General features: G+C 48.9%; 2 protein-coding genes and 1 long non-coding RNA gene across 4 annotated transcripts; 2 read left to right on the top strand and 1 right to left on the bottom strand.

Moving 5' to 3' along the window:
• Positions 1 to 96: 96 nt before the first annotated feature.
• On the top strand, positions 97 to 6,017 carry LOC101157701 (guanine nucleotide-binding protein G(I)/G(S)/G(O) subunit gamma-10-like). The gene is made up of 2 exons (XM_004071891.3): positions 97 to 269; positions 5,334 to 6,017. The coding sequence occupies exons 1-2, from the start codon at positions 177 to 179 to the stop codon at positions 5,457 to 5,459; spliced, it is 219 nt and encodes a 72-aa protein (XP_004071939.1). The 5' UTR covers positions 97 to 176; the 3' UTR covers positions 5,460 to 6,017.
• On the bottom strand, positions 4,510 to 7,759 carry LOC111947793. Its single transcript, XR_002873739.1, has 3 exons — positions 7,648 to 7,759; positions 6,720 to 6,817; positions 4,510 to 5,166 (listed from the first exon to the last, which is right to left on the bottom strand). It is a non-coding gene; the product is annotated as an uncharacterized LOC111947793 (long non-coding RNA).
• On the top strand, positions 7,684 to 25,774 carry carm1 (coactivator associated arginine methyltransferase 1). 2 transcript variants are annotated; one of them, XM_023957880.1, is made up of 16 exons: positions 7,684 to 7,887; positions 12,115 to 12,237; positions 12,517 to 12,623; positions 14,569 to 14,673; positions 14,875 to 14,985; positions 15,068 to 15,245; positions 15,676 to 15,766; positions 16,906 to 16,987; positions 17,062 to 17,147; positions 19,856 to 19,945; positions 20,024 to 20,161; positions 20,300 to 20,389; positions 20,498 to 20,610; positions 22,627 to 22,704; positions 23,712 to 23,780; positions 23,867 to 25,774. In XM_023957880.1, exons 1-16 carry the CDS (start codon positions 7,746 to 7,748, stop codon positions 24,004 to 24,006), a joined length of 1,743 nt encoding a protein of 580 aa, XP_023813648.1. In that variant the 5' UTR covers positions 7,684 to 7,745; the 3' UTR covers positions 24,007 to 25,774. The 2 variants fall into 2 exon arrangements, with proteins under 2 accessions (XP_023813648.1, XP_023813647.1); XM_023957879.1 differs by having other exon boundaries at positions 12,112 to 12,237.
• Positions 25,775 to 27,511: the final 1,737 nt, after the last annotated feature.

Here is a 27,511-nt window from a genome sequence, read left to right as displayed (position 1 = left end):
ACTGTACAAAAGCGGATGTGGTTAAACGTCTTACCTCAGGGGAGCAGCTGTGCCCGAAAACCAAAGTTTATTGTGAAAGTTCGCACCGGAAGAGGCGCTCTCCCGCAGCTGAGGCCCCGCGCGCGCCTCGGTATAAGTGCGCGTTCGGCCTCTGCCGCTCTCATTCGGACCCGGTCATGTCGAACAACAGCGCCTCCAACAGCAGCCTCGCCCTGGCCCAGAAGGCGGTGAAGCAGCTCCGGCTGGAGGCCAGCGTCCGCAGGATCAAGGTGAGACCTCGGAACCGGGAGCCGAACTTTGGCGCGCGCCGCTCCGGAGCGCATCCGGAGCCGCGTCTGCGCTCCTGAGCGCCTGCGCGGAAGAGAAGCCCCGCGTTTACCGCAAGCTTCCTAACTCACGCAGAAGTTTGGATCGGTCAGAGTTTTCTAAACCTTTCCCCAAAACTCCAAAGCAAAGTTGAGTTTCTTCAAAATAAAAGCCGGAGGCAGCTGCTGGTCACGAGACGCTTTATTTACATTCATGCTTCTGGGATTCGAACGCCTGGCTTTGACTGTTATTTCCGTGTTCCCGAACAGAGCCGCGGCTGTTGCAGCAGCACACTGAGCGCTTTGTTGACTGCACTGTTGTGTGACTGGGCGGCTGTTTGTTTTAGAACAGAAGTCAAACCAGTTCCAAGAATGCGTCCCTTTTGGAACTGGTTCCCAGAGAAAAGGAGTCGCCAGTTTCAGCAGACTCCACAGATAAAGAAGAAAGAAAAGCTGGAAGGTTTCTCATGGTTCTAACATCTGGGACTCAGCCAGGCGGGATTTTTCCCAGACAAGAAGAAAAGAGAAAGACGACAAACATCTGACAGTTAAAGTTACAAAACTGGTCCAAAAATGAGGATGATGAGGTTACAATACCCCAGAAGATCAGAAATGTCTCTAAAACAAAGATGCCGTCCGCTTAGATGAGCGGTTCTGATCCACGGAGTGACCCAAAGACGGCCGGTGTCACGAAAAGCTTTGGGACGTGGAAAAATGATTTTCATTCAATCGGATTCAAAGTTTCCCTTTTGCAGCCTTCAATGCTAAAAGAAGCTTTTGGTACGATGGCCAAGGCCCACAGCGAACCAAACAGGACCGTATTTTCACGACCATAGGGCCCAGTTTCAGTCCTGGGGGGGTTTTGTGGTATTGGACACACACAGAAGGCGTGGGGGGGGGTGTTAGGGCGGCTCACGTCAACACATGCTGGTAAAACATGCATGCTAGCGTTGAACCTTCCCTGTATGATGTTTCTGACACACACCGGCTTCAGCTCACACACACACACACACACACCCACCCACACACACACACACACACACACACACACACACACCGGCTTCAGCACACACACACACACTCATTCCACAACACTAGTGTGTTTAAAAAAGGCAGCAGGAGCAAAACTGAGTTGGTTGTGATTTAGGTTTTCAGCCACCGATCAGCATCCAAAAATCCATCCAAGTCCTCATCTTCTGTATCTGAAATGAACAGCTGGGCTCCTTTTCCATCCAACACGCCAGCTTCCCTTCCTTCAGCGTCTGCGTCCGTCAGCATCCGTCTGGTCGCCGTGCAGCTCCTCATGAAAGACGCCGGCTTTTAGGAAAGCTTGAAGAACAGTGGAAGCAGACTCAGGGGGGGGGCACTGACATGCGTTTCTGCAGGTTTCCCAACATACCCTGCTCTGGCGTGTTCTGATAGGCTGGACACACCTGAACCAGGTAATCTGCCATGAGTAGGGCAGGAATATCTGAAATCATGCAGACACACCGGCCCCCCAGGCCTGGGATTGCCCACCCGTCTACAGCCCATTCACAGATGGTGGCGTCAGTAGCTCGGCGCTGCCTCCCACAGCAATAAAAGTCGTCCGTCCCCACAGTGCAGTGGGTCTGAGGAGGCCGCCACCATGTGGAACCATGTTCAGAACTAGAATCAGGGTTTATGCTGCCCCCCCTCTCCACTGCTCTGAACCAATGTTTGGACTGAGACAGGAAGGAAATAATAAATTCTTGGTTATTCTTGGCTCAGACGGTTAGCGTTTTGCACTCAGTCCATCTCAGAGCTGCTCTCCTCTGATTTGATCAGAATTTTCTTATCCAGTTTATTTAGAAAAGGTCATCCTGTGATAATGACTGATTTTCATTTTATTTATGACGTTTCCTCACAGAAATGTGTCCTCAGTGATGCGGCAGCTTCTCTCTGAACGCGTTGGTCGTGTTCTTGTAGGATCTCCCCTCAGACATCTGTGGAACGTCCTGGGACAGAAACAGGATTCTTTCTACCAAAATACTCTGAACTTCCTGTTCTTCATGAGCTTCATCACAGGTGTCAGACTCCAGGCCTCGAGGGCCCGTGTCCTACATATTTCCCAACTAACCTGCCATTGTGGCTTTTCACGGGCGAAGCACGCCTGATCCAGGTAACCGGCCGCAAGAGGGGCGGGGTTTCTGAAAACCCAGCGGAGGGCCGGCCCCCCAGAGTAGTCTGACACCTCTGAGCTCTGGACGGCATCTGCCTGAGCCGCACCTGTCCGAAAGGCTCCGTTAGTCCTGCTTGAGTGGAGCCGAGACCTCTCAGGGTGGCTGTGGTGGAGCGGTCGACCTCTGAGCCGAGGACAGCAGGTTGGGTTCCTGCCTTGCCACCCAAGTGTAGAAGAGTCCTTGGGCAAGGCACTAAACCGCACATTGCTCCTGCGGAGTGGCACCATCAGCCTGTGAAGGTGCCACTTTTGTTGCACTAGTGTGAGGGGCTGTAAGCTAGCAGGACAGAGTGTAAACAGATGGGAAGTGTGGGCGGGGTTGCTCTGCGTCAACAGCCCCGCCCACATCTCTCCTGCCGCTCTGCAGAAACTATGTCCTAGAAAACGACACGATTTTGGGATTGTGATAAAAAACGACATCTTCATGAAGCTAAGAGCAGTGGGAACGATGATCAGAGTGGAAGTTGAACTAGTCTGAGAATCTGTGATGCTTCCAGAATGACCGTTCAGGCCTCAGAAAGTCTTCTTTAGAAACTGGTTTCTGCACAGTTACCGTGGCGCCATCCTGATGCTGTTACTCCCCATGTCACTGCATTACTGAGGAAACGATGGAATGAAAACCTTTACAGCCCAGAAAACAAAGACTACATGTTCAAAAAGCTTAAAAATGGAGAACGGCCATAAGCGCGCTGAAGACACTGAAGGTCAGAGGATGTGCAGGTCTGTGTGGGACAAAGCATGCAAAGATGTCGTCTTTCTGGGCATTGGGTTCCGGCGCCCTCAGGGCAAGATATTGGATGCAGAGCATTGAGTGTGTATGAGAACTAGACTCAGTGGCCCCTCCCCCCTCGTTATCCAAACAGGAAGTGGCTCCAAGAGGCCAAAATCCCACAGACCTCTATGGAGAAATAAACAGCTGTTAGTCAGTCAGTCTGCTGGTCAGAGGAACCGTTCTGGATCTGATACCTGTTATCAACAGATTCTAGATAATCCTCATGCCCCAAATCTACTCAAGTCAAAGTCAAAGCAAAAGCATGAAGCAAAGATTTTAAAAAGGTACATCCATGAACGTGTCAGAGCAAATGTCAGTGATTCCAACCTTCATAGTCAGATTTCAGAAGAATCACCTGCGGCAGGTGAGGACAGTGTTGAGTCTGTCTGACTGCTTCCTCCTTAGACACAAGCGTCGTTCTCAAGCTCCAGGAACTGGGACAACATTTCTGTAACGCTGACATGAAACCCAAATATGATTTTCTAAATAATGTCAAAGCTCAGTAATGGAAACCAGCTTTGTGTTTGCAGTGGTAAGTTCAGATTAATCTATTTAAAGTCTTGTTTGTGGACATAAGCAGGTCCTGTGACGGACTGGCAAACTCTCCACGCTGTACTTTGCCTTTGCCGGACAGTTGCTGGGTAGACTCCATTGACTGTATAAGAGAACTGGACTGAGTGACTCCTCCCCCCTGGAGTTCCAAACAGGAAGTGGCTCCAAGAAGCCAAAATCCCGTAGACGTCTGTACAGAGATAAACAGCTGTTACTCAGTCGTTCTACTGGTCGGAAGAACCGTTCTGGATCTGATACCTGTTATTAGCATATTCTTGATAATCTTCATTTCTTTCACGATATTTAAACTGACCAATCAGATGCCTCAATAAAAGTAGGTGGAGCCTCCTGGCCGCAACGTCCAACATTTGTAACGTTTGATCAAAAGGTTTTCTGTAGGCCGTTTAAAAGTGGTAGGGGTGTGGTCTTCTAACAAGCTGATTGGTGAGAGTGGTTGCCATAGAAACTCTGACTCGGACCAATCACTGATTACTGGCGTCGTCTGGCTCCAACATGGCGGCGCCCGTGTCACAAAAAATGGTGACTGACTTGACTCTGTTTTGTTTTTTATTTATTTTAAATAAACTTTATTAACAGATTTGAACATACAAAATACCAAACATTAACACACATTTTCACATTTGCCAGAAAAGTGAAGAATAATTTAAATAAGCCATAGCAATAAAAAAATCAGGTTAAAAAAGACAAAAATAAAACGACAATAATAAAGGTAAAGAAATCTGTTAAAGTTTCAAAAGTGACAATGCTTCAACTGTTGTAACAGCTTTTTGTTAGTGCAGGATTTAAATCTATTGACATAAAAATCATTTCTTTTTGGAAAAAAACTAAAGAAAACTGTTTTTTGTTAACATATTTACACTTGTGAATGAAATGTTTAACCATATTTATAGTTTAACAATTTCTCTGCATTAAATCTACCTCGTGTAAAATATCCAAAAATAATATGTTCATAGAATAATTGATAGTCTTCACTTAGATGGGTTATTATGAAATGAGTCAAATCTTTCCAAAATGTTTGAGTGAAGGAGAAAAACCAAAAAAGACGAGGCAGCGGTTCTGGTGAGGAAGGACAAAAGGAACAGTTTGTGTCCAGATCTTTTTACGATTTGGTTAAAAAAAGTGTAAAATGTATGAATAACTTTAATGACATTTCTTTCATGTTATTGGTGATAAAACACTTTTGGACCAAACCTTTTCCCACTCAATTCTTCAACCGAAGCTGCTGGACTGACTTGACTTGGTCGGAGCTGGAAGTAAAACCGTTTCCCGTGGATGACATCAGTCCAGTCGATGCGGAAACAGGGCTTGGATTCACCCTGCAAGGCCCAGCACATGAAAAGCTCTTAAATGAACTTTACTGAACACTTATCTTTGTCACTGCGATGACCTTAGCGTTTAAAAAACAAAAGCTGCTTTGCTGAATTTGATGCCAAACGTTTGCAGAGGCTGCATTTGGAGAATGTCTCCTTCTGTGTGTTTGCAGGTTTCTCAGGCCTCTGCAGAACTGAAGAACTTCTGTTTGCAGAACGCTAACAAAGACCCGCTGCTGATGGGGGTGCCCTCCAGCGACAATCCATTCAGACCCCCCAAGTCATGTGTCCTGCTGTGAGATGCTGCCGCAGCACCGTCCCCCCGCCGGCTCCTCGTCATCCCGGCTTCTACTTCTGGAGCAGCTTGGGTGAAAAGCTGGCGTGCCGCGTGTTTGTGGAGCGTCATGCATCCCGTGTCCGTCCTGTGTACCGACCCTGCTGCTGCCCAGACCCCCCCGCTACAGATCATGTGACTGAAACACCAGCGTCACGCTGAAAGCTAATCGCATCCCTGAACATCAGAGGGATTTTATCCCAACGATGTAATCGGTGATCGAAGCAGAACATGTTCTTCTGGATCTGCATCAGCTTTTCTGTTATTTTTAACAAAGTATGTTGAAAGGAAAAACAAACAACAAAAGCCACACATGTTTTGATGAAGAATTTCTACTTTTACAAAGTTATTTATCAAACTGGACCCAGAGATTTGTCTGTCAGACCTGGTTTCACCGTAGAAGGAAGTTATGGTTTGTGTTTAATGGAATGCGTTCTATTCTTGTATATTATCTTCACATATTTCTGCCTGTCTTTGCAGCACACTGCTAAAATGCAACACATATTAAAGTGATGCCACAGCATCCTCTGTTGTGCTTTTCTGGTCGTTTTCCTCTGGTGAACATTCGTTCTATAACGCGGTGTACCCCAGGGCTCTGTGTTGGGGCGTCCTTTGTTTTCACTTCACCTGTTTTCACTGGGGTCCATTTTTATAAAATATAAAGAGTCCTTCCACTGCTACACAGATGACGACCAGATCTACCTTCTGTCAAATCTGGTGGATCTTGAGGATCTGCAGAAGTGCCTACAAGACATTAAATCCTGGATGGAGCTGAATCGAAATAAGACATTGGGTTTGGGTTTGAGTCCTCCTAACTCCTGTTACTAGGAGTCTATCGCTGAACTTTGACAGAGATCTTAAATTTGACAAACAGGTTAGTGCAGTCTCGTTTTTATCACAATCAGCAAAGCTCTTCCCTCTCATGCTCTGGAGCAAGTGATCCATGCCTTTGTTGTTCCCAGACTGAACTACTGTGACTCTGTACGACAGGGGTGGGCAATTCCAGGCCTCGAGGGCCGGTGTGTCTGCATGATTTCAAGATAGCCTTTCCCTACTCATGGCTGATTACCTGGTTCAGGTGTGTCCAGCCAATAATCTTGCCCTACTCATGACTGATTACCTGGTACAGGTGTGTCCAGCCAATTAGAACATGCCAGAGCAGGGTATGCTGGAAAACATGCAGGAATGCGGCCCTCAGTGCCCACCTCTGCTACGGGGTACTGACCAGTCTCTGCTGGTCTCCAGCTGGTCCAAAATTCCTCTACCCATCTTTTAGCAAGAACCAGCACATCACTCCAATACTGCGCTCTCTTCACTGTGTGACTGTATGGAGAAAATACATTAACATACACTAAGCAAATAAAATGGCATAATGCGAGCTTGTGTCCTTTGTGGGTTTCAAGTATAGTAATGACAGCAGACCTGGAGTATTTGGCAGTCTATCCCTATATGTGGTCTCTAAACACTATGGACCCTCACTGGTTTTTGTGTAAAAATGTTGTGTGCTCAGAAAATAATTTTGTACGTGAAACAGAAAAATACATGTAAACAAAACAATTTTATTTTTGAACCTTGTCGATTGGATTTGGTTGCCTGATTGGAAGACTTTCTGACCAATCAGCATCAACATCCCGTCTACATCTGTGATTGGCCGGCTTTTGTGGCACATTTGTGACACGGTTCCCTGCTTTCTTGGAGCAGAGAAGAGAGAGAGAGAAATTCTCTCGAGTTAAATTTTTAGTTTTAAAATTGAAATTGTTTTGTTAACTCCTATTTTTATGTTTCAAGTGCAAATAATTTTTAGAGCCCACCAAGTTATTAACATGTGGACACCCCTGAGATTTCTTCTTTTTTCCCCAGAATGCATTATTTTTAGGAGTTTTTCCCAAAAGGAAGGAGGGTCTAAGGGCAGAGACGCCCAGTTTAGTTTAGTTTGTTTAGTATTTTGCTATTGAATTCTGTGTATTCATGATCCTTTTGATTTTGTTTGCTTTACAATTACCGGTACGAAGCCCATTCAGACGACTGTTGTTGTGATTTTGGGCTATGGAAATAAAATTGAATTGAATTAACGTTTTACGATTTATCGGTGAGTGTTGCGCTGGGAATAATGACACAAAAACTACTCCATATAAATCTGGTTGATGTAGTACCAGCTCCAGCCGGATGACGGCGCTGTTCATCGTCACGGAGAGAACGGTGCGCGGGCGGACGTGCGCGCCATCCAGCCGTGTCTGCTTACAGCTCCAACATGGCGGCGTCTGTGTTCCCCGGCGTGCGGCTCCTCTCCATCGGAGACGCGAATGGAGACATACAGCGGCATTCGGAGCAGCAGCCGCTGCGGCTGGAGTTGAAGAGCTCGCCGGAAGCGGCCCTCATCAATCTCTCCAATGGTGAGTGTCTGTGGAAGCCGCGAGCCTCGGCCTCGGGAAATCTGCGCAGTGCTAACGCTCGCGCGGCTAACCATGCAGAGTTAGCCGCGCGAGCTATCCCACATAAAGAACGCGCTCAGCCCTCCGCGTGGACTGGGGCAGCCCCCACACTCCGGCGCTGTTCGGGTTGTGTTCGGCTCCGGCCGCGGTCGGCCGGGACTTTTCGCCCCCAGTGAGTGTTTAGAGTCGTGGGTCAACATCCAGCACGGAGCGTGCAGACGCTCGCGGGATCGTGAACGCGGCTCAGACAAAGCCGACGGCCTGTGTGTAACCGGCACGCGCACGTTTGCGGTGGATTAGTTTGGGTTTTTTCCCCCTCTAACGTCCTGCAGTCGTGCCCGCGCTGCCGGTAGGACTCACGGCGGCGTGTTTAGGTAGGTTTTCCCGCTGTGGCTGCGTGGGGGGCAGCGGTCACGCAGAACCGCCACGCGGAGGCAGTCCTGAGGTGAGGAACCGGACTTTCAGTCCAGTTTCCTGGGTTTGGGTGTTCGGAGGAGTTTCGGGGGGCCCCCCCCCCCCCCTTGCGTTCATCTTTGTTCTCATTGGAACAAAAGCGGGTTCCCGCCGCTGCGTCCCCCGGTGGAGTCCCCCCCCCCCCCGTTCCTGTTCCTCATCCTAGATGTGAGCATCGCAGATGTAAACAGAACCTGATCTAGAACCGGGTTTTCATCCGTTTTTGTGCAAAGGCCCACGTTTTCTTTGACTAAAATAGCAACTAAAAGATAAAGAAATAACTCTATCGTCTGTTTTAATCAGGAGCTCACCTGTATTTCTATTTTTACAACGAATCATTTTTCTACATTTAAACTGTAACTAATAAAAATCTTTCATTTATTTTATTATTTTTTAAAGTTTTTTAATTTTAGTAAAATGTGTCTTTTGGCCATTTAACCATATAATGTGTATTTGTTTTTTCAGTAAAGAGCCATGTTTTTTTTTGCATGTTAACAGTGCGACTTGTTTGGATTTTTACATCAACAACCACTAGAGGGCGCTGTAGGCGTGTATTAATATTTGCTACTGACAGCAGCGTAGAAGGAGCGTCCTTCAGTCCATGGAATTCTTCCAAAGCGACACAGAAAATGGCGAATTCTACGTTTTTTGTGATTTGTAGTGACATAACGGGTTCAGTTGATTTGCTAGCGTGTCTTTCTGGTTCTCTGAACAGTTGTTCATATGTTTTGCTAACATATCAGATTCCTCAGTGTTCTTAAAGCTAGACTAGCTTCAGCGTGTTATGGTAGTGACATTTACATTCAGTCTATTTTTGGATTACATATTCCATTAATATTATTTGCCTTTCGAGATGAAATGTCTTTTTTTGTTCCCGTATTTAGTTAAATACATTTCTCCCAAAAGTGCGACTTATATGTGACTCGTACGTGTTTTCTTTTCTTCTTCTTCTTTTGTTATGTACGTTTTTGGCTGCTGAGACTAACCGTCCAAAATAAACACAGCAGTCATATTTTAGTGTTTTTTAAGTGCTTGAAGTCTGACATGGAATTTGTTCTTCAATCCAGACAATAATATAAATCAATGGTCGTAAGATTGCAGGTTCGATTCCCGCCTTGCACCCCCATGAGTCGAAGTGTCCTTGGGCAGGACACTGAACCCGGCCTTGCCTCTGGTGGGAGGTTGGCACCAGTGTTCGGCAGCAGAGCCACCAGCAGTGTGTGAATGTGTGTGACTGTAAAGCTTTGGGCCTTGTAGGTAGAAAAGCGCTATAGTAGTATAGACCATCGACCATTTCACTGCAGTTTGATTTGAATAAAAGTCAATATAACTTAAATTATAATCCAAGTAAAACTGGTCTAAATTGGAGGTCAGCACCGAACATCAAAGGGCTCCATCTGATTGGTCAAATGCATGAATGGATTCATTTGATTAGCTAAATACTTCAAGCTGCCATAAGATTTTTTTAACACATTTAATGTAATAATTTATTGTAGGGAGCCGGTTTAGCTCGTGCTGGTTTGCGGCGCCTTCCTTCCGTGCAACCAGGGTTCGACTCCGGGCTGCTCCCTATTCCCTTCTCCACCTCCGTGCCGGTTCCAAGCCCGGTTTGAGAAGGTTGCGTCAGGAAGGGCATCCGGCGTAAAACATTGCCAAGTTTACCATGCGACTTGTTCGCCGTGGCGACCCCTGATGGGAGAAGCCGAAAGAGGAAGAAGATTGTAATAATTTATTGTGTTTTTCACCATCTTTTGCGATATGCATAATGCACAGCTGGATATCGCAGTAATAATACATTTATGATTTATTATGCAGGTTTACACAAAAGTAACTGACATGGATGAAGTTACTGATTTAAATGTGACATTTTTACTGAAAAAATGTTTACATTTCCAAACCTGTCTTCCTCTGATGGAAACCAACTTTACTTTAAATGGAACCTGTGTCTGACTCAGCCCCCAGCTTTAAGAAAAGCCCTCTGAGTGACTCCAACTGTGTTAGGGCGACTCTAGCGTCTGTTTTCTGTTGGTGGCAGATTTCCTTTAATGTTTGTCTGTTGATCAGCAGTTCGTCTGGGTTTTCTTACTGACTGGACTTTGTTTAAACCAAGACTTCTTGTTCAGTTTCTGCCCCCTGAGTCATCAGGCTGATTTAAAACTGCAGTCAAGGTGCATTTGACTGAAGATGCTGACTTACTGTGGAACTGTCTTTAAAGCAGACGGTGCTGAAGACGGGATGGTCCTGACATCCCAGAATGAGTAGTTGATCAGCACAGTCAGACGGAGTCCCGTATTCTGCTGTTTTGACGTGGTCATCAGTCCACGTTGGTCCCTCTGGTTGAGGGCCTGTTTGTAGAACTGCTTTGTGTCCAGACGTACTCAGCTGTGAAAGTCACCGCCGCTGACTGTGGAGTTCAATGCAATGTTTGACATCCGTCTGTCCACACAGACTCATTTGTAGATCGTGAGACACGTTAGTTTGTTAGAGAAAACTGTTGAAGCTTTCTCAATCCAATCCAAAGTACGAGGACATCCTTGTCTGCTGGGAACTCCGTCTCCCTGGGACAATTTCTCCACAAGGCTTCTTGATATGTTTTAGTTCAGGGGTGGGCAATTCCAGGCCTCGAGGGCCGGTGTGTCTGCATGATTTCCAGATAGTCTTGCGCTACTCATGGCTGATTACCTGGTTCAGGTGTGTCCAGCCAATTAGAACATGCCAGAGCAGGGTATGCTGGAAAACATGCAGGAATGCGGCCCTCAGTGCCCACCTCTGTTTTAGTTCATGTCGTTACAAATGTTTGTTATTAGAACACAAATGGAATAACCGCCACAGATATCAGTCAGACTTTAAAGGGCCTTTATCATGCTGTCTTTAAAAGTAAAGAACCATTTTTTAATGAGTTGTTTCCAGCTCTTTTTCCTACCTGGAAGTAAGACGACTCGATCTCGCCTCGCTCCGCCTTTCTCTCCTTTTGGGTGCCGCCCATTTCATGACCTCATCCTAGACTCGACCTCAGCAGAGTCTGAGTTTCTCCCACAAAAACAAACATCCGAACTTTTGCCAAGATGGATGTGCAGATTGTTCATATAAAAGCATATCTTTCACCGCTAGCTCCACGTAGAAAGTGGGCGTGTCTGTTAGCCTAGGGGCGGGGCTGGCAGTGGAGGGTCTTCCTGGAAGGGGTGGTTCCTCACTTTGTGATGTCACAATGTGAGGACCCATTGGATTGGGAGGAGCTGGTGCTCAGAGAGCAGGTTTTTAGGGGAATATTCAGAAATGGATCCATTTACAGCTTCGGGTATGTTTATAGGGACAAATTCTTAAACACTTTAAAGCTCAGAAAGTTTATCTTTATGATATAGGCCTTTAAATTCAACACAACAGTTTTTTTGACCCTGTGAAGGTTTGGTTGTTTGTCCTGTCATCTTTAAAAGAATCAAAACCACCTCATGTGTCCTGAATTCTTCAGTTTTTGTTTGAAAAAGTAGTAAACACCAAGGAATTATAATTCTGTTGAAAAGATCCTTCCTGGCTCTAGAGACCATTGGTTGAGGTTTCCACCTTTAGACCCCAGTCATCCTCATGCTGATGTCATGAGTTGAGGCCAGTTTCCTGAGTGAAGCGGCTTCTCTGCTGCTCGTCGTTAGACTTCCTGCAGACCTTCCAGCTGTTTGAACCGACTGTTTGGTAAACTCTGTATTCTCCTACTTGAGCGTCCCCTTTTCTGTCCAGGAGAGGAGGCAAGCGTGTTCAAGTGTTCGATTTCCCGTGACACGGAGTGCAGCCGCGTGGGGAAGCAGTCCTTCATCATCACCCTGGGCTGCAACAGCGTCCTCCTGCAGTTCTCTTCGCCCGCAGGTGCGTGATCGTCCCTTTTGGTGTAAGTCCTCCGTGGTTCACTGTAGAGAAGGACAGCAGAGTCAGCAGGTGAAGCGCTCCTGCCGTGTCACGGCATCAGTACACGGCGCTGAATAAAGGAGGATCCATCAGCAGTCAGGGAGGCTAAAACATGTCAGGCTTCCGCCGACCTTCACGCATCACGAAGGACGGTGGCCGCCTGCGGTCGGCTGACAACGGCGGCTGCAGGCGGGAACGTGCAGAGGGGTCAAAACCAAATGCTTTTGTTGTGTGCTGCAGACTTTCAGTCGTTTTATAACCTCCTGAAGAACTGCCGTGGGCATCCCGGAGAGCAGTCTGTGTTTAGTGAGAGAACCGAGGAGTCTTCTGCTGTGCAGTACTTCCAGGTGAGAGCCACACGCCACAAAACACTCGCTGAGACGCTCCCACCCGTTTTTCACAATACCTTCCAGCTACTCTGTAAACTCAGACTTACAGGATGTCGGTAGTTTGATTGACTGAGCTTCATTTTTAGGAAATCCAGAAAAAAAATCATGTTATTGGATGTTTTAGTTTCACTTTACTCACTTGGACAAAAGCTGTTTTATTTTGTAAATATTTATAGTTTGGTCAAATCTGTGAAAACTCAAAGTATCATTTCCTCAGCAGAAGACGCATCAAAAAGTTAATTTGAAACTTTTTGATTAAGTTGAACCGCAGAAGAAAAAACATTTTCTGCTATAATTGTGTCAAAAGTTCAGTTTTTATTGAAATCTGTATTATGAAAAGATAATCTGAAAAAAATGTTTTAGATTGAAATGAACCACGTTGACTTGTTGAATCCTGTTATTTAAATGGAGGATTTTATCATCGACATCCGGCTCCAGAGGAGGATTCTGCTCCGTATATGATGAGAATCTGATTTTACAGGAGCTCAGCTGCTGCTGCAGAGACCAGCTGCTGAATGCAGGGAAGCAGCAGCAGTGGGTCTCTGCAGTGCATGCTGGGAAGCAGCAGCAGAAGTGGGTCTCTGCAGTGCATGCTGGGAAGCAGCAGCAGCAGTGGGTCTCTGCAGTGCATGCTGGGAAGCAGCAGCAGCAGTGGGCTTCTGCAGTGCATGCTGGGAAGCAGCAGCAGCAGTGGGTCTCTGCAGTGCATGCTGGGAAGCAGCAGCGGGTCTCTGCAGTGCATGCTGGGAAGCAGCAGCAGCAGTGGGTCTCTGCAGTGCATGCTGGGAAGCAGCAGCGGGTCTCTGCAGTGCATGCTGGGAAGCAGCAGCAGCAGTGGGCTTCTGCAGTGCATGCTGGGAAGCAGCAGCAGCAGCGGGTCTCTGCAGTGCATGCTGGGAAGCAGCAGCGGGTCTCTGGTTAGGTTGTGCCGATGGACAATGGTGATGGATGACTGACATCACCACGGAGAGACGCCATGGTGATGCCACTCCCCCGCCACGCTGCGAGTGGACACCATAAGCCGTGGTTACATGCGGAAAATATCTTGATGGGATCAATGGTCGGATCAGAATCCAACTGTGTAAATGGGCCCAGAAAAACTATTTCCGATTAGAACAATCGTTCACATGGGTCACGCTTTAGGTCTGAATAAATCATTTGGACATGCGCAGTAGTGTTTGAAATACAGGAAGTGGAAATGAGTCCCACTGAGAGGCTACATACATAGATATGTCAGCTCTGTAATACACCAGATGATCTTCTAAACAGACTTTTATTAATGTTATTATGAATCACCTGTTCACTCCATCATTTTAATTTTAATCCGTGTGGTCAGTGCTTTTTCTGTGGAAGAACGGCGCTGGAAGAAGGCAGGACTAAGAGAGGCTAACACGCGCTAACAACATTTAGCCTTTGATGAACATAAATCCATGCGGGAAACTCTGCAATCTGCATCCTGGCTGAACGTAAATATGAGGGAATATATTTACGGTCCACCGGTCGACACGACTAATCAGGTGCAGGAGCGACTACTGGATCATCGCGGATGAGTCATTAGTTGGGAAATAAAATTAAAAGAGTAATAAAGTAAAATAACAAATAGTAATTATACATGAACGAAATTTTAAAAATACCCCCCCCAAGATGTCATCGTCCATCCCGATGGTTTACTGCAAACATCGTCAGCTGACAATTTAAGGGACATGGCCCAACCCTAGTCTCTGCAGTGCATGCTGGGAGGCATTCATGCAGGAATGTTTGGTTTCATCCCGAGGATTTGGATGAGGCTGAAGAAAAGCATCTCTGTGGGTGACGGCGGTCATGAGGGGAAGTGGACGAGCAGATTAGCGCTGGCGTGAGGAAAGCGTCCCTTTCACCTTTGACCTCTGTCTTTTGTTGGTAGTTCTACGGGTACCTCTCCCAGCAGCAGAACATGATGCAGGACTACGTCCGGACAGGAACTTACCAACGGGCCATCCTGCAGAACCACACAGACTTTAAGGACAAGGTAATCGATGATGGCAGTGAAGAACTGCTGAGAGCGCTGAAATTTGACCCACTGTGCACTTGAACCACGCACTGAGGTCCTGCTGACGCATGCTGTCCAGATTCCTTTCCTCCCAGAAACATCTGTGGCACCTCTAAAGGTGCTGCCACGTTTTGGGGCAGAACTGTAGCTAAGGCTGGCGATGAATGCTGCCCCCTGCAGGTGGTGCTGGATGTGGGCTGTGGGTCGGGGATCCTGTCCTTCTTCGCCGCCCAGGCTGGAGCCAGGAAGGTGTACGCCGTGGAGGCCAGCACCATGGCTCAGCATGCAGAGGTGCGTACTTTCATCTAGGGCGTCCGATCTTCACCTGGAAAGCGTCGCCAGGCTTCTGACACGGCCCACCTCTGCCCGACAGGTGCTGGTGAACAGTAACCGATTGGGAGAGCGCGTGGTGGTCATCCCAGGGAAGGTGGAGGAGGTGACACTACCTGAGCAGGTGGACATCATCATCTCAGAGCCCATGGGCTACATGCTGTTCAACGAGCGAATGCTGGAGAGCTACCTGCACGCCAAGAAGTTCCTCAAACCCAACGGTGAGCAGTGAGGAGGGGGGTGTACAGGATTCCCACGGGGTCGGAAAAAAATCTTAAAAACCTTGAATACATGGATACGCGCTAGCGTTCAGTCCACGGACGCGCGCTAGCGTTCCGGACGCGCGCTAGCGTTCCGGACGCGCGCTAGCGTTCCGGACGCGCGCTAGCGTTCCGGACGCGCGCTAGCGTTCCGGACGCGCGCTAGCGTTCCGGACGCGCGCTAGCGTTCCGGACGCGCGCTAGCATTCTGGACGTGCGCTAGCGTTCAGTCCACAGACGCGCGGTAGTATTCCGTCCACATGCATGCGCTCATATTGCTCCGCCTATCATCTCACTGCAACTGCCCCGGGTTGCCCCCCCCCCCCTCCCCCCTCCGCCTTAGCCTATGTTCTTCTGCGGTTCTCCTGTTGACCGTCCTCTGTGCTTTCAGGTAAAATGTTCCCCACGATCGGAGACGTCCACCTGGCTCCTTTCACAGACGAGCAGCTCTACATGGAGCAGTTCACCAAAGCCAACTTCTGGTAAGGACATGAGGATGTGGCGGGGCGGCGAGGGCGGGATCAGAGATGATCACACCTGACGTATAGAGTAACGCTGACAGCTGTTTGCAGCCTCAGTGGGTCTGCAGGTGCTTCCTGTCTGCAGAAATGCAGGACTTCTTTGGTTTGGTGCAAACATCTGAGCGGTGGTTCAAACGTTGGCGTTTGGCGTGGTTGATGGCGATGAGGATGTTTTTGTCTGAGCTGAAGGAAAGTTTCTGTAGAACATCAGACCTGTAGCCTCCAGGTTTCAGAAAAATGTTGTGTTTCAGTGTCTGCATCATATGCATCAAGTCAAAATTATTTATTTGTGTTTCAAATTAAGGACAAATTTTAAAATGTGACTTTGTGTGGATAAATATTATCACAGATCATCATTTCTGTAGAGAAGAAGACCTAGAATGAGAGAAAAAAGCTTTCTTTTTCTTTTCCATTTTTGGGAATGAACCTTTAGTACAGGCATGTCCAAAGTCCGGCCCGTGGGTATATCTACCAGCCCTCAGAGTCCTGTCAGAATCCTGATTGAGATTGGCTGAATTGGACTGATAAGCCGTTGGAAGCTGTGGCTTCGCCGTCGCTGGACTCTTCTGCGGCGTTTTCTAGCTCGTGTCTAAAACATCAACTGTAAACAATAACAGCTGTTTCTCTGACCCAAAGCGCAGTGGGCGTGTCCTTCTGAATAAAACTACTGTTGTTTTCCTCTTCATGATTTACATGTAGACGTTTAAAACATGCTAGGAATCAAACGTTTGGTTGCTTCTTTTGAATAATTTCCATTTTAAAAAATGAATCCAAAAAACATTCTAGCTCATTAAAAACCATGCAAACCTGAAAAATAATCTTTCAGCACTTCTGATTGGTTTTGGTATTAGCTTCTTTGTTTTTAATTCTTATTTTATTTCGCTTTAAAGTGTGTAGTGTTGCATTTTATGGGTCATCAGTAAACTGTCTTTTTGACATCGTGGTGATTTTCCTCTGTGAGTCTGTTATGGCGGCGGCTGACATGTTGGATTTGGCGCTCTTTCATGCGCCCCTGCCCCTAGATTTAGTCATGGACCAGAACGGCTCAGTTCTGGACCAGAACGTGTTAAAACTCTGTCCGTGTTCCACCTGCCTCTCAGGTATCAGCCCTCCTTCCACGGTGTGGACCTGTCCGCCCTGCGAGGAGCAGCCGTGGACGAGTATTTCCGGCAGCCGATCGTGGTACGTGTCCGTCACAGAGCCGGCGTGGACCGGGACCGCCTCTGGGCTCACGGCGTTCTGCTTCTTCTGTGCAGGACACCTTCGACATCCGAATCCTCATGGCCAAGTCGGTCAAATACACCGTTAACTTCCTAGAGGCCAAAGAGGAGGACCTGTACAGGTGAGCGTGCGTTTGTGTGTCTCTGTGTTGGTTCGATTCCCGTTGATGTTTGTGTGTCTCTGCGTCGGTTTGATTCCCGTTGATGTTTGTGTGTCTCTGCGTTGGTTCGATTCCCGTTTGTTTGTGTGTCTCTGTGTTGGTTAGATTCCCGTTGATGTTTTTGTGTCTCTGCGTTGGTTCGATTCCCGTTGATGTTTGTGTGTCTCTGCGTTGGTTCGATTCCCGTTTGTTTGTGTGTCTCTGCGTTGGTTAGATTCCCGTTGATGTTTTTGTGTCTCTGCGTTGGTTCGATTCCCGTTGATGTTTGTGTGTCTCTGCGTTGGTTCGATTCCCGTTGATGTTTGTGTGTCTCTGCGTTGGTTCGATTCCCGTTGATGTTTGTGTGTCTCTGTGTTGGTTCGATTCCCGTTGATGTTTGTGTGTCTCTGCGTTGGTTCGATTCCCGTTGATGTTTGTGTGTCTCTGTGTTGGTTCGATTCCCGTTGATGTTTGTGTGTCTCTGTGTTGGTTCGATTCCCGTTGATGTTTGTGTGTCTCTGCGTTGGTTCGATTCCCGTTGATGTTTGTGTGTCTCTGCGTTGGTTCGATTCCCGTTGATGTTTGTGTGTCTCTGTGTTGGTTCGATTCCCGTTGATGTTTGTGTGTCTCTGCGTTGGTTCGATTCCCGTTGTTTTTGTGTCTCTGCGTTGGTTCGATTCCCGTTGATGTTTGTGTGTCTCTGCGTTGGTTCGATTCCCGTTGATGTTTGTGTGTCTCTGTGTTGGTTCGATTCCCGTTGATGTTTTTGTGTCTCTGCGTTGGTTCGATTCCCGTTGATGTTTGTGTGTCTCTGCGTTGGTTCGATTCCCGTTGATGTTTGTGTGTCTCTGTGTTGGTTCGATTCCCGTTGATGTTTTTGTGTCTCTGCGTTGGTTCGATTCCCGTTGATGTTTGTGTGTCTCTGCGTTGGTTCGATTCCCGTTGATGTTTTTGTGTCTCTGCGTTGGTTCGATTCCCGTTGATGTTCGTGTGTCTCTGCGTTGGTTCGATTCCCGTTGATGTTTGTGTGTCTCTGTGTTGGTTCGATTCCCGTTGATGTTTTTGTGTCTCTGCGTTGGTTCGATTCCCGTTGATGTTTGTGTGTCTCTGTGTTGGTTCGATTCCCGTTGATGTTTGTGTGTCTCTGTGTTGGTTCGATTCCCGTTGATGTTTGTGTGTCTCTGCGTTGGTTCGATTCCCGTTGATGTTTGTGTGTCTCTGCGTTGGTTCGATTCCCGTTGATGTTTGTGTGTCTCTGTGTTGGTTCGATTCCCGTTGATGTTTGTGTGTCTCTGCGTTGGTTCGATTCCCGTTGTTTTTGTGTCTCTGCGTTGGTTCGATTCCCGTTGATGTTTGTGTGTCTCTGCGTTGGTTCGATTCCCGTTGATGTTTGTGTGTCTCTGTGTTGGTTCGATTCCCGTTGATGTTTTTGTGTCTCTGCGTTGGTTCGATTCCCGTTGATGTTTGTGTGTCTCTGCGTTGGTTCGATTCCCGTTGATGTTTGTGTGTCTCTGTGTTGGTTCGATTCCCGTTGATGTTTTTGTGTCTCTGCGTTGGTTCGATTCCCGTTGATGTTTGTGTGTCTCTGCGTTGGTTCGATTCCCGTTTGTTTGTGTGTCTCTGCGTTGGTTCGATTCCCGTTGATGTTCGTGTGTCTCTGCGTTGGTTCGATTCCCGTTGATGTTTGTGTGTCTCTGTGTTGGTTCGATTCCCGTTGATGTTTTTGTGTCTCTGCGTTGGTTCGATTCCCGTTGATGTTTGTGTGTCTCTGTGTTGGTTCGATTCCCGTTGATGTTTTTGTGTCTCTGCGTTGGTTCGATTCCCGTTGATGTTTGTGTGTCTCTGCGTTGGTTCGATTCCCGTTGATGTTTTTGTGTCTCTGCGTTGGTTCGATTCCCGTTGATGTTTGTGTGTCTCTGTGTTTGTTCGATTCCCGTTGATGTTTTTGTGTCTCTGCGTTGGTTCGATTCCCGTTGATGTTTGTGTGTCTCTGCGTTGGTTCGATTCCCGTTGATGTTTGTGTGTCTCTGTGTTGGTTCGATTCCCGTTGATGTTTTTGTGTCTCTGCGTTGGTTCGATTCCCGTTGATGTTTGTGTGTCTCTGCGTTGGTTCGATTCCCGTTGATGTTTTTGTGTCTCTGCGTTGGTTCGATTCCCGTTGATGTTTGTAGGTCTCTGTGTTTGTTCGATTCCCGTTGATGTTTTTGTGTCTCTGCGTTGGTTCGATTCCCGTTTGTTTGTGTGTCTCTGCGTTGGTTCGATTCCCGTTGATGTTTGTGTGTCTCTGTGTTTGTTCGATTCCCGTTGATGTTTTTGTGTCTCTGCGTTGGTTCGATTCCCGTTTGTTTGTGTGTCTCTGCGTTGGTTCGATTCCCGTTGATGTTTGTGTGTCTCTGTGTTTGTTCGATTCCCGTTGATGTTTTTGTGTCTCTGCGTTGGTTCGATTCCCGTTTGTTTGTGTGTCTCTGCGTTGGTTCGATTCCCGTTGATGTTTGTGTGTCTCTGCGTTGGTTTGATTCCCGTTTGTTTGTGTGTCTCTGCGTTGGTTAGATTCCCGTTTGTTTGTGTGTCTCTGCGTTGGTTAGATTCCCGTTGATGTTTGTGTGTCTCTGCGTTGGTTAGATTCCCGTTGATGTTTGTGTGTCTCTGCGTTGGTTCGATTCCTGTTGACGTCTGTCTTCCTGCTGTAGAATAGAGATTCCCTTCAAGTTCCACATGATGCACTCGGGCCTGGTGCACGGTCTGGCCTTCTGGTTCGATGTGGCGTTCATGGGATCCGTGTAAGTGACCTGCTGCTCCACACCTGTGCAGGTGTTTTCAGGGGCTCATTCAGACGTGTCTCGTGTCCCCCCCTGCAGGATGACCGTGTGGCTGTCCACAGCCCCCACAGAGCCGCTCACACACTGGTACCAGGTGCGCTGTCTGCTGCAGTCCCCCCTCTTCGCCAAAGCCGGGGACACGCTGTCCGGCACCGCCCTGCTGGTGGCCAACAAACGGTACGCCTGGGTTCCGGTCCGAGGAGAGCTTTCCTCTAAAATGTTGCTCGTCTTCATCACTTCTGCATGAGCTGTAAATGTGCAGTGCTGAGCGGTCGACCAAATCTGTTCCAACTGTCCGCTCCTCTCCCCCCACAGACAAAGCTATGATATCAGTATTGTTGCCCAGGTGGACCAGACCGGATCGAAGTCCAGTAACCTCCTGGACTTGAAGAACCCCTTTTTCAGGTGAGTTCCGGCTGTGAGGAAGACGCCGGTGTGTCCGCTGCACCCCCGGCACGTCTCGGCGGGCAGCTTTCCCCCCTTCCTGCTTCCAACGGTTGTTCCTGTTTGCAGGTACACAGGCACCACCCCCAACCCCCCTCCTGGCTCACACTACACCTCCCCATCCGAGAACATGTGGAACACAGGGGCAGCCTACAGCATGGGTCAGGGGATGGCGGTATCAGGTGAACACTCGGGAAAGTCCCAATCTCTGGAACCAAAGCCCAGGTTTCTCTAGAGGGAAACCTGTAAAGATAGGAGCCCCCGTCCCCCCCGCCTGTCCTGGGGGGTCGTCATCATTCCCTCCTCTTTGTGGATCCTGGAGATCAGAACTTTGAGCCGTTTCTTGAACACGGAGCAGGAAGTCGTCCTCTGCAGATGCTCTGGCCGCGGGGTACTTTCTGGGGTGGGGGGCAGCTTAGAGCAGTAGCGGGGTAACTGCAGTTCTACGTGAGTCTTTGGCGGTCCGTTTCTGAATGGCGGGAGCGTCACATGGGCCTCAGAGTTTATCTGGTAGGGACGTTTTCACTGCTGCACATTTGCAGGTAAACATTCTGCAGGTGAGTCCAAGTCCACCGCAGGGAAACGGGTTCAGAGTTCAACTCATCAAACTTTATTTACGCACATCGACTGGATTCCATCGACTATGAAAATACACAAAGTGGATTTTCAGTCCTAAATTCACCTAATGGAAACACGAGAATTAAGAGGAGGGGGTGTTTGAGGCGTTTGACAGATTTCCTCTAAACTGCAACAGAAACACCTTCTTCAAATTGAATGAGTCATGTGACCAACAACCGGATGGCGATGCCCATCTTGGTAGGAACTGGCGGCGTTGGGCGCTGCACAGCGGCACCACCAGAGGTCCCACAGCGCCACACAGACCATCCAAAGCTGAGCGTGTCATGAGGAATTGTTGGATCCACAGCTCCTCTGGAAAACCACCATTTCCCAAAGCGGTTTCATCTGTAGCCCCTCCCACGTGTACGGAGCTCGCCGCTCCATCAAGAAGACGCCGACTTCCCCTTTGATCGATGAAGATGAGCGCTAGAGCCGGGGCAGAAATCTGAATGGATCTGCTGTCAATCAAAGTGTTAGTCACGTGTTTATTCACATAATCAGGATTTAATGGAAACACTGTTTCTGTGAAATTGGGATTTTCAACATTTCTAGTATGTTGATAATATTTGTGCATGTGTGTGATGGAAACAGAACTGGACTGAGTGGCCCCGCCCCCCCTGGCGTTCTCCAAGAAGCCAACATCCCACAGACGTCTATAGAGAAACAAACAGCTGTTAGTCATTCTAACGGCCAGAATTAACATCCGGTTTAACATCTTCTGATTGGTCAGTTTTTAAGTTGTAAACAGACCAATCAAATTCCTCAGTAAAAGTGGGTGGAGCCTCCTGTCCCCCAGATCAATTTGATTTGTCAGATTTTGCAGAAAAGGCTTTGAGGTGGTAGGGGGTATGGGCTTCCAACAAGCTCCGCCCTGCTTGGCTGGAGTGGTTGCCATAGAAACATTGACTTAGAACGACTTGGACCAACTCACTGCTTATGGACTTTGTCTGGCTCCAACATGGCGGCGGCCATATCGTGAAAAAATGGCGACTTGGCTTCATCTGGTTGGAGCAAGAAGTAAACTGTTGTCACTCTCGCTCGGTTCAAACGCAATGCATTGTGGTCCATATTCACCAATCTAGTGAACATCATTGCACGCTGGTTATTTGCACAGACTTCTGGGTAAATTCCAGGGCCCTTGCTTGCATTTTAACATTGTACATTCTGACGAATGGGGGGTGGCTGACGAAGAGAACAGTGATGAGGGGTTCAGACACAATCCAGTTATTTTAGAGGAGCTCAGGTAGACCAGAAACACCAAAAACTACAAGAACCAGGAAGCCGGGGGGGGGGAGCGTCTCAGCAGGACCTGCTGGTTTCTGTATAACGGAGGATTTGTTTTCAGAACATTTGTCCCTTTGTTAGTGTAAAGAAAGGAAACCCCCCTGGTTTCACATGAGGACTTCACAAGCTGAGAATCCTCCAGCAGCTGCTCAGAAGCTCTGTCAGGGATTTGAACTATTGCGTCATCGTCTCATGAGGCCTCCGTTGCTGTGTGCAGCGGTTAGCCCCGGCTGAAGGGGCGTCTGGTGTTTTTAGAGCAGGGAAAGGCTGACTGCTCTTCTGTCTGTCCTCCCCAGGGATGCCTGCGGCGTATGACCTCAGCACAGTCATCGGCGGCGGCACGGCGGCGGCCCACAACAACATTATCCCCCTAGGTATGAACCCCGCCGATCCACAGGGGGGGCGTCTGCTCGGAGCGTGCGTCGGCTTCATCCGTGTCCCGCAGCGGTCTGGGACGCCAGCAACCGGCCCGTTTCCACCGCTCAGCTTTCCTACTGCCATTTTGTCACCCCGCCACGGTTTTACACCTGCTGCCCCCTGAAAATGACTCCGCCCCCAAATGATGACATCATCAAACTGGAAAAAAAAGCTGTTCTACACGCGTGATTCATGCGTGATTTACGCCAATTTGCAATTATTACGTAAAGCTTACACAATTGTGCGTGATTTTTGGAAGATATGTACACATGCGTGTCTTTCCATGACCGTTCCACGCATGTCTAACAGACGTATAACGGATGAACCACGCCGTCTGTGGCCACGCCGTCTGTGGCCACGCCGTCTGCGGCCACGCCGTCTGTGATGTCGCTCTTACAGATCCCACACTCATTCTTTGAAAGACTTTCTAGAGCGGGAAGCTCCGGTTGAAGACGGGGAGTCAGACACTGGTAAACCTGCAGTTTTACTGTAAGGAGCAGCGCGGTCAGGTGGCGGTCAGGTTTCAATTTCAATTTCAATTTATTTGTTTAGAGGATAAGCCGGTGGCGAGCGCCGTCTTTGTTCATAAATTCTTGATCCCTGGTGGACCTCAGAAGTTCTTAACAGGAAGAGGAACCTTCAGGGAGTCGTGGGGGGTTATTATGATGAGCAGAGCTGCAGGAAGGCGGACCTGTTGGGCTCCCACACTCCCCCTGCAGCAGGAGGCTCACCTTACAGATGAACTGGAGGCATGCCTCTGTCTGCAGGGGATTTAGTCATGGGGGGTCCATGTGACCCCCCCCCATCACAGCTCCGGTGTCTGATTTGGCGTCTCCTGGTTTTGGAGGTGGAACCAAAGAATTGCTTTGGCCGTCTCTCTGGCTTCTTTGCCCCTGCGTGTGGGGGGCATCTTAGAGGACCCGCCTCTCTGGCGCCCCCTGCTGACTCTGCTCTCTGGTTGCAGTGAACACCGGGATCGTAAACCACACCCACTCCAGGATGGGCTCCATCATGAGCACAGGAATCGTTCAGGGTAAGTCCCGGCAATGGAAGCCTGTCCGCTCAGCCGCTGTCACCGGGGTCACCGGGGTCACCCGTCTCTCTCCTATCTCCCCCCAGGAGCCACCACTGGTCAGTCGGGCCCCAGCAGCAGCGGTACCTACTATCCCGTCACCAACCAGTTCACCATGGGGGGCGCTGCCATCTCCATGGCTTCGCCTATGGTTGTCCCCGGCAACACCATGCATTATGGAAGCTAGGATGAAGACTTTGAAAAGAACCCCCCCCCCCCAATACCCCTGCATGGAAAGCAAATCCTCCCCCACCCACAAACTCTGAGGGACCCCACCTACTGCAACCAAAACCAGTATACCAAAACAGCTGCTGTGCTGACACCTCCCTGTTTTACAGACATCCCCCCCCCCCCCCCCCCCCCCCCGAACACTCGTATCCGTCCAGACTGTACCCCCCCAGACTTGTCTGAACAGCAAAGTTTTCATCCACCCCCCCAGCTCTTTTGAAACGGCCCAGGTCTTTATTCTGTCCCGAGACTCGGCACTTTGTTTGATACCAGCATCATTCCGTTCCACAGAGCCCTCCGCTGTACCACAGGGACGTCCCAGACTGTGGGCGGTGCAGCAGGACACGATGCCCGTCAGCCGCTCCTCTCTGGGCCGCTGCACTTTGACTTCAGAACTGCTCCAGAACCGCTCAGACCCTCATCAACCCCCCCAGCCTGTGCAAACGGATCCTCCAGGCCGCCTTTCATGCTGAGTGATGACGAAGCTTAGAGAACCGCGGTGAAGTCTGGTTCTGACCCGTTTCAGCTGCAGGCTTTGCTGGCGGGTCGTTCCGTTTCTTTAAATCCCTGCAATGGTCTGATTTTTAAATGTCATCCGTGTCGTCTGAGTGAGGGTGGGAGGGTGGTGGGGTGGCAGACGCTCAGATGCTCTTTAGCTGCACTTCCTGCCGTCGACCAGCAGGGGGCAGCAGCGCCCTCAGCTTCCTGGACCTCTGTCTTTGTGGACGGACGTTTTCAGGTCTGAGCAGTTTTTTTGGTCCGCAGCTTCTACATACATCGGCAGCTGCATCCAATTTTTAAAGATTCATCACATGTGGCAGATTTTCTGCCCCCGCCCCAAACAGTTTCTTCCTTTTCCTGCATCTCCTTCCGTGTTCAGTGAATTATCCAAAAGCGTGGCGCCGCTCGGCTGCTGTTACATTTTCTAACCTCTTGGTCGAGCAGAAGCCAAAGTTTCATAGGAAACAGAGTCAGGTACATTACTCAGCATGTAAGGTGAGTGTCTGAGGGGTCACGGTGACCCACCCGCCTGCATGGATCCGAGCTGCAGCTGTCTGAGGGGTCACGGTGACCCACCCGCCTGCATGGATCCGAGCTGCAGCTGTCTGAGGGGTCACGGTGACCCACCCGCCCGCATGGATCTGAGCCCCGGCAGCTCCTGGAGGGACACTCGAACGCACCAGGCTGACCCCGGAGGCCCCCGCTCCTGTCAGACTGTCACAGAAGAACTTTGGGGGATGGGAGGACACCCCCCCCTCCCCCCTCCCCCCCCCTGCTCACCCGATCCATGTCTGAGCAGCAACATATCAGTGGTGCAGCCGGTTTTATCAGTAAAGGACAGACGGGGGCTTTTATGCATCTCTTCCAGTGTTTGTCATTTGATTTAGAGCTTTCAGAGATCTGGAAATCGTCTCTTAGTAGGAATTATTTTTGTTGACTTTTGTTTGAGGAGAAGAAAGCAGCTGATTAAATGTTCTGGACTGTTCCAACACCCATCCCACGTTTGTGTTCTCTGACGGTGAGACCCCCCCCCGCCCCCGTGGACGTCGCCTCACACGCATCACATGACGTGGGATTCGCTGGACCTCGTTGGTCGTTTGAACCCGTGTGGCGGCGGCTGGAACCCACAGCTGATGCGTCCGTGGATGAAATGTGTTTCTGGTCCTCCATGTACAAAGCCGTGTGCACAAACACACGTTAGTGAACCGATAAAACTGTACGACAAACGTGTGTGTCTGTTGTCAGGAACTCCTGGTCCTGCAGGGACCCTCGTCTGCTCATCCACAGTCTCTGGCTTTAGGCCGGGGGTCTGCAACCTGAGGCTCCATTGTTACCCCCCCCCCCTTCATGATCTAAACATTTACAGGAATGAAACAGAGTCTTCTTCTAAAGGGAGAATCCGGTCTCTTTTGCTCCTGGGGGGTCGTTGTCGGTGGGAAAGGCCTCCTGCAGGGTTAACGGTTGCAGACTCCTGGGTTTGGTTGAATCGTTTTTTTGAGTTGTTCCTGATGAAAACCAAAGATCCTGGGATGAGTCTTTTGGACGTGGGAGGAACCGTCTGAACGGTTGCAGCTTTTTTCTAAAAACCCAAATGACTTCTGGTTGAACATGAAGACCAGGCTGTGGATGAACACAAACGCATCTGCAGGGTCATGCTGATGCAGCTAACTGCACACAAACACACACACAAAATACACACAAACACGCACGGCTGGTTTGCTTCACTTTTGCACAGGAAGCAAACGGCCCTACGACACTCATCAGTCAGTAAAGGACTGTTTTACCCAGTTTAAGAAACAGTTAGGAAAGTTAGCCACCTGCCTGTTTGATCCAACGATCAGGTAGTTAAAGAGCAGAATAAACTGAACTACAGGTCATAACCTTTAAGAATCAGACGGATTCCATCGGCTTGAGGTGGTTTGTTTCTAGTTAAAACACCTTTAAGACAATTACCGGGTATAACTAGACGGTTATCAGTCTAGTTAAGATAGTTTAAATGAGTTAGCTTGAAGAGCTGTAGGCCAGTATATGGCAGTAGTCAGTCACAGACATGTGACGTGTCTTTAACTGGTCCATGTCGGTCCGATTGGTTTGTCTGTCTCCTGCTGGGAAGCATTCGGCACATCTCCTCTGGTTTGTGTCCAGAGAAATTCCTTTGGACTTTAGGAACTTCTCCACAGAGCTCGTCTCCTGCTCATCAGGTTCCCCATCGTTCCCGGGGGTCACTGCGTGCGGCGTTGACCAGGGTTTGATTTTCCATCTGGTGATAATCAGGTTGTTGGATCTGGAGTTCTGGTCCTGGTCATCCATTCGTTTTTCAATGATCTCCATCCTGTTGACAGTCTGATCTTTCAGAGCCCGGACCTGCTTCGCCTCTTTGAGCTCAGTCGGGATCTGTCCATCATGCAGGATCTTCCTGGCTCCAAGTTCCAGCAGTCATTATGGGATGTGACTAACGCATGGAGCAGAGCAGTTGCAGTAGAAGCTGTGAGAAACTGTCAGATACTGTTGATATCGTAGAAAAGTTCAGCTTTGGGGAATTCATTTCATTAAGGAAGATCTACCTCACCTCCAGGTATGCTGGGTTGTTCCATCATCTACACACCATCATCACTTTGAACCAATAGTTAAATGGTCCGCCTTATTCCTCAACCAATCACAGTCACGTCTTTGCCTTTAAAGTCATGAAATGTCGTCTGTCTTTGCATTCTAGACGGGACGCCTGCCATCCTCCACCCCGTACTCCACCTGGAGGGAGGCTTCGCCATGGTCTGGTCTCTAACCACCACCAGCGTCCAGGATCTGGGGTCCCCAAATCCAGGCCTGGAGGGCCGGCCTCATGCTGGTTTCCCAGAATCCCTGCCATACTTACTGCTGGTTACCTGGTTTGGGTGGGTTTAGCCAATAAGGAGCATCAATGGCAGGTTGGTTGGAAGAAATGTAGGACACCGGCCCTCTTGGCC

The sequence above is a fragment of the Oryzias latipes genome, chromosome 8 (genome assembly GCF_002234675.1).
Source record: "Oryzias latipes chromosome 8, ASM223467v1".
NCBI classification, from domain to species: Eukaryota; Metazoa; Chordata; class Actinopteri; order Beloniformes; family Adrianichthyidae; genus Oryzias; species Oryzias latipes.
Note: the sequence above shows the minus strand (reverse complement) of the source record. Positions and strands in the feature narration are given on the sequence as shown.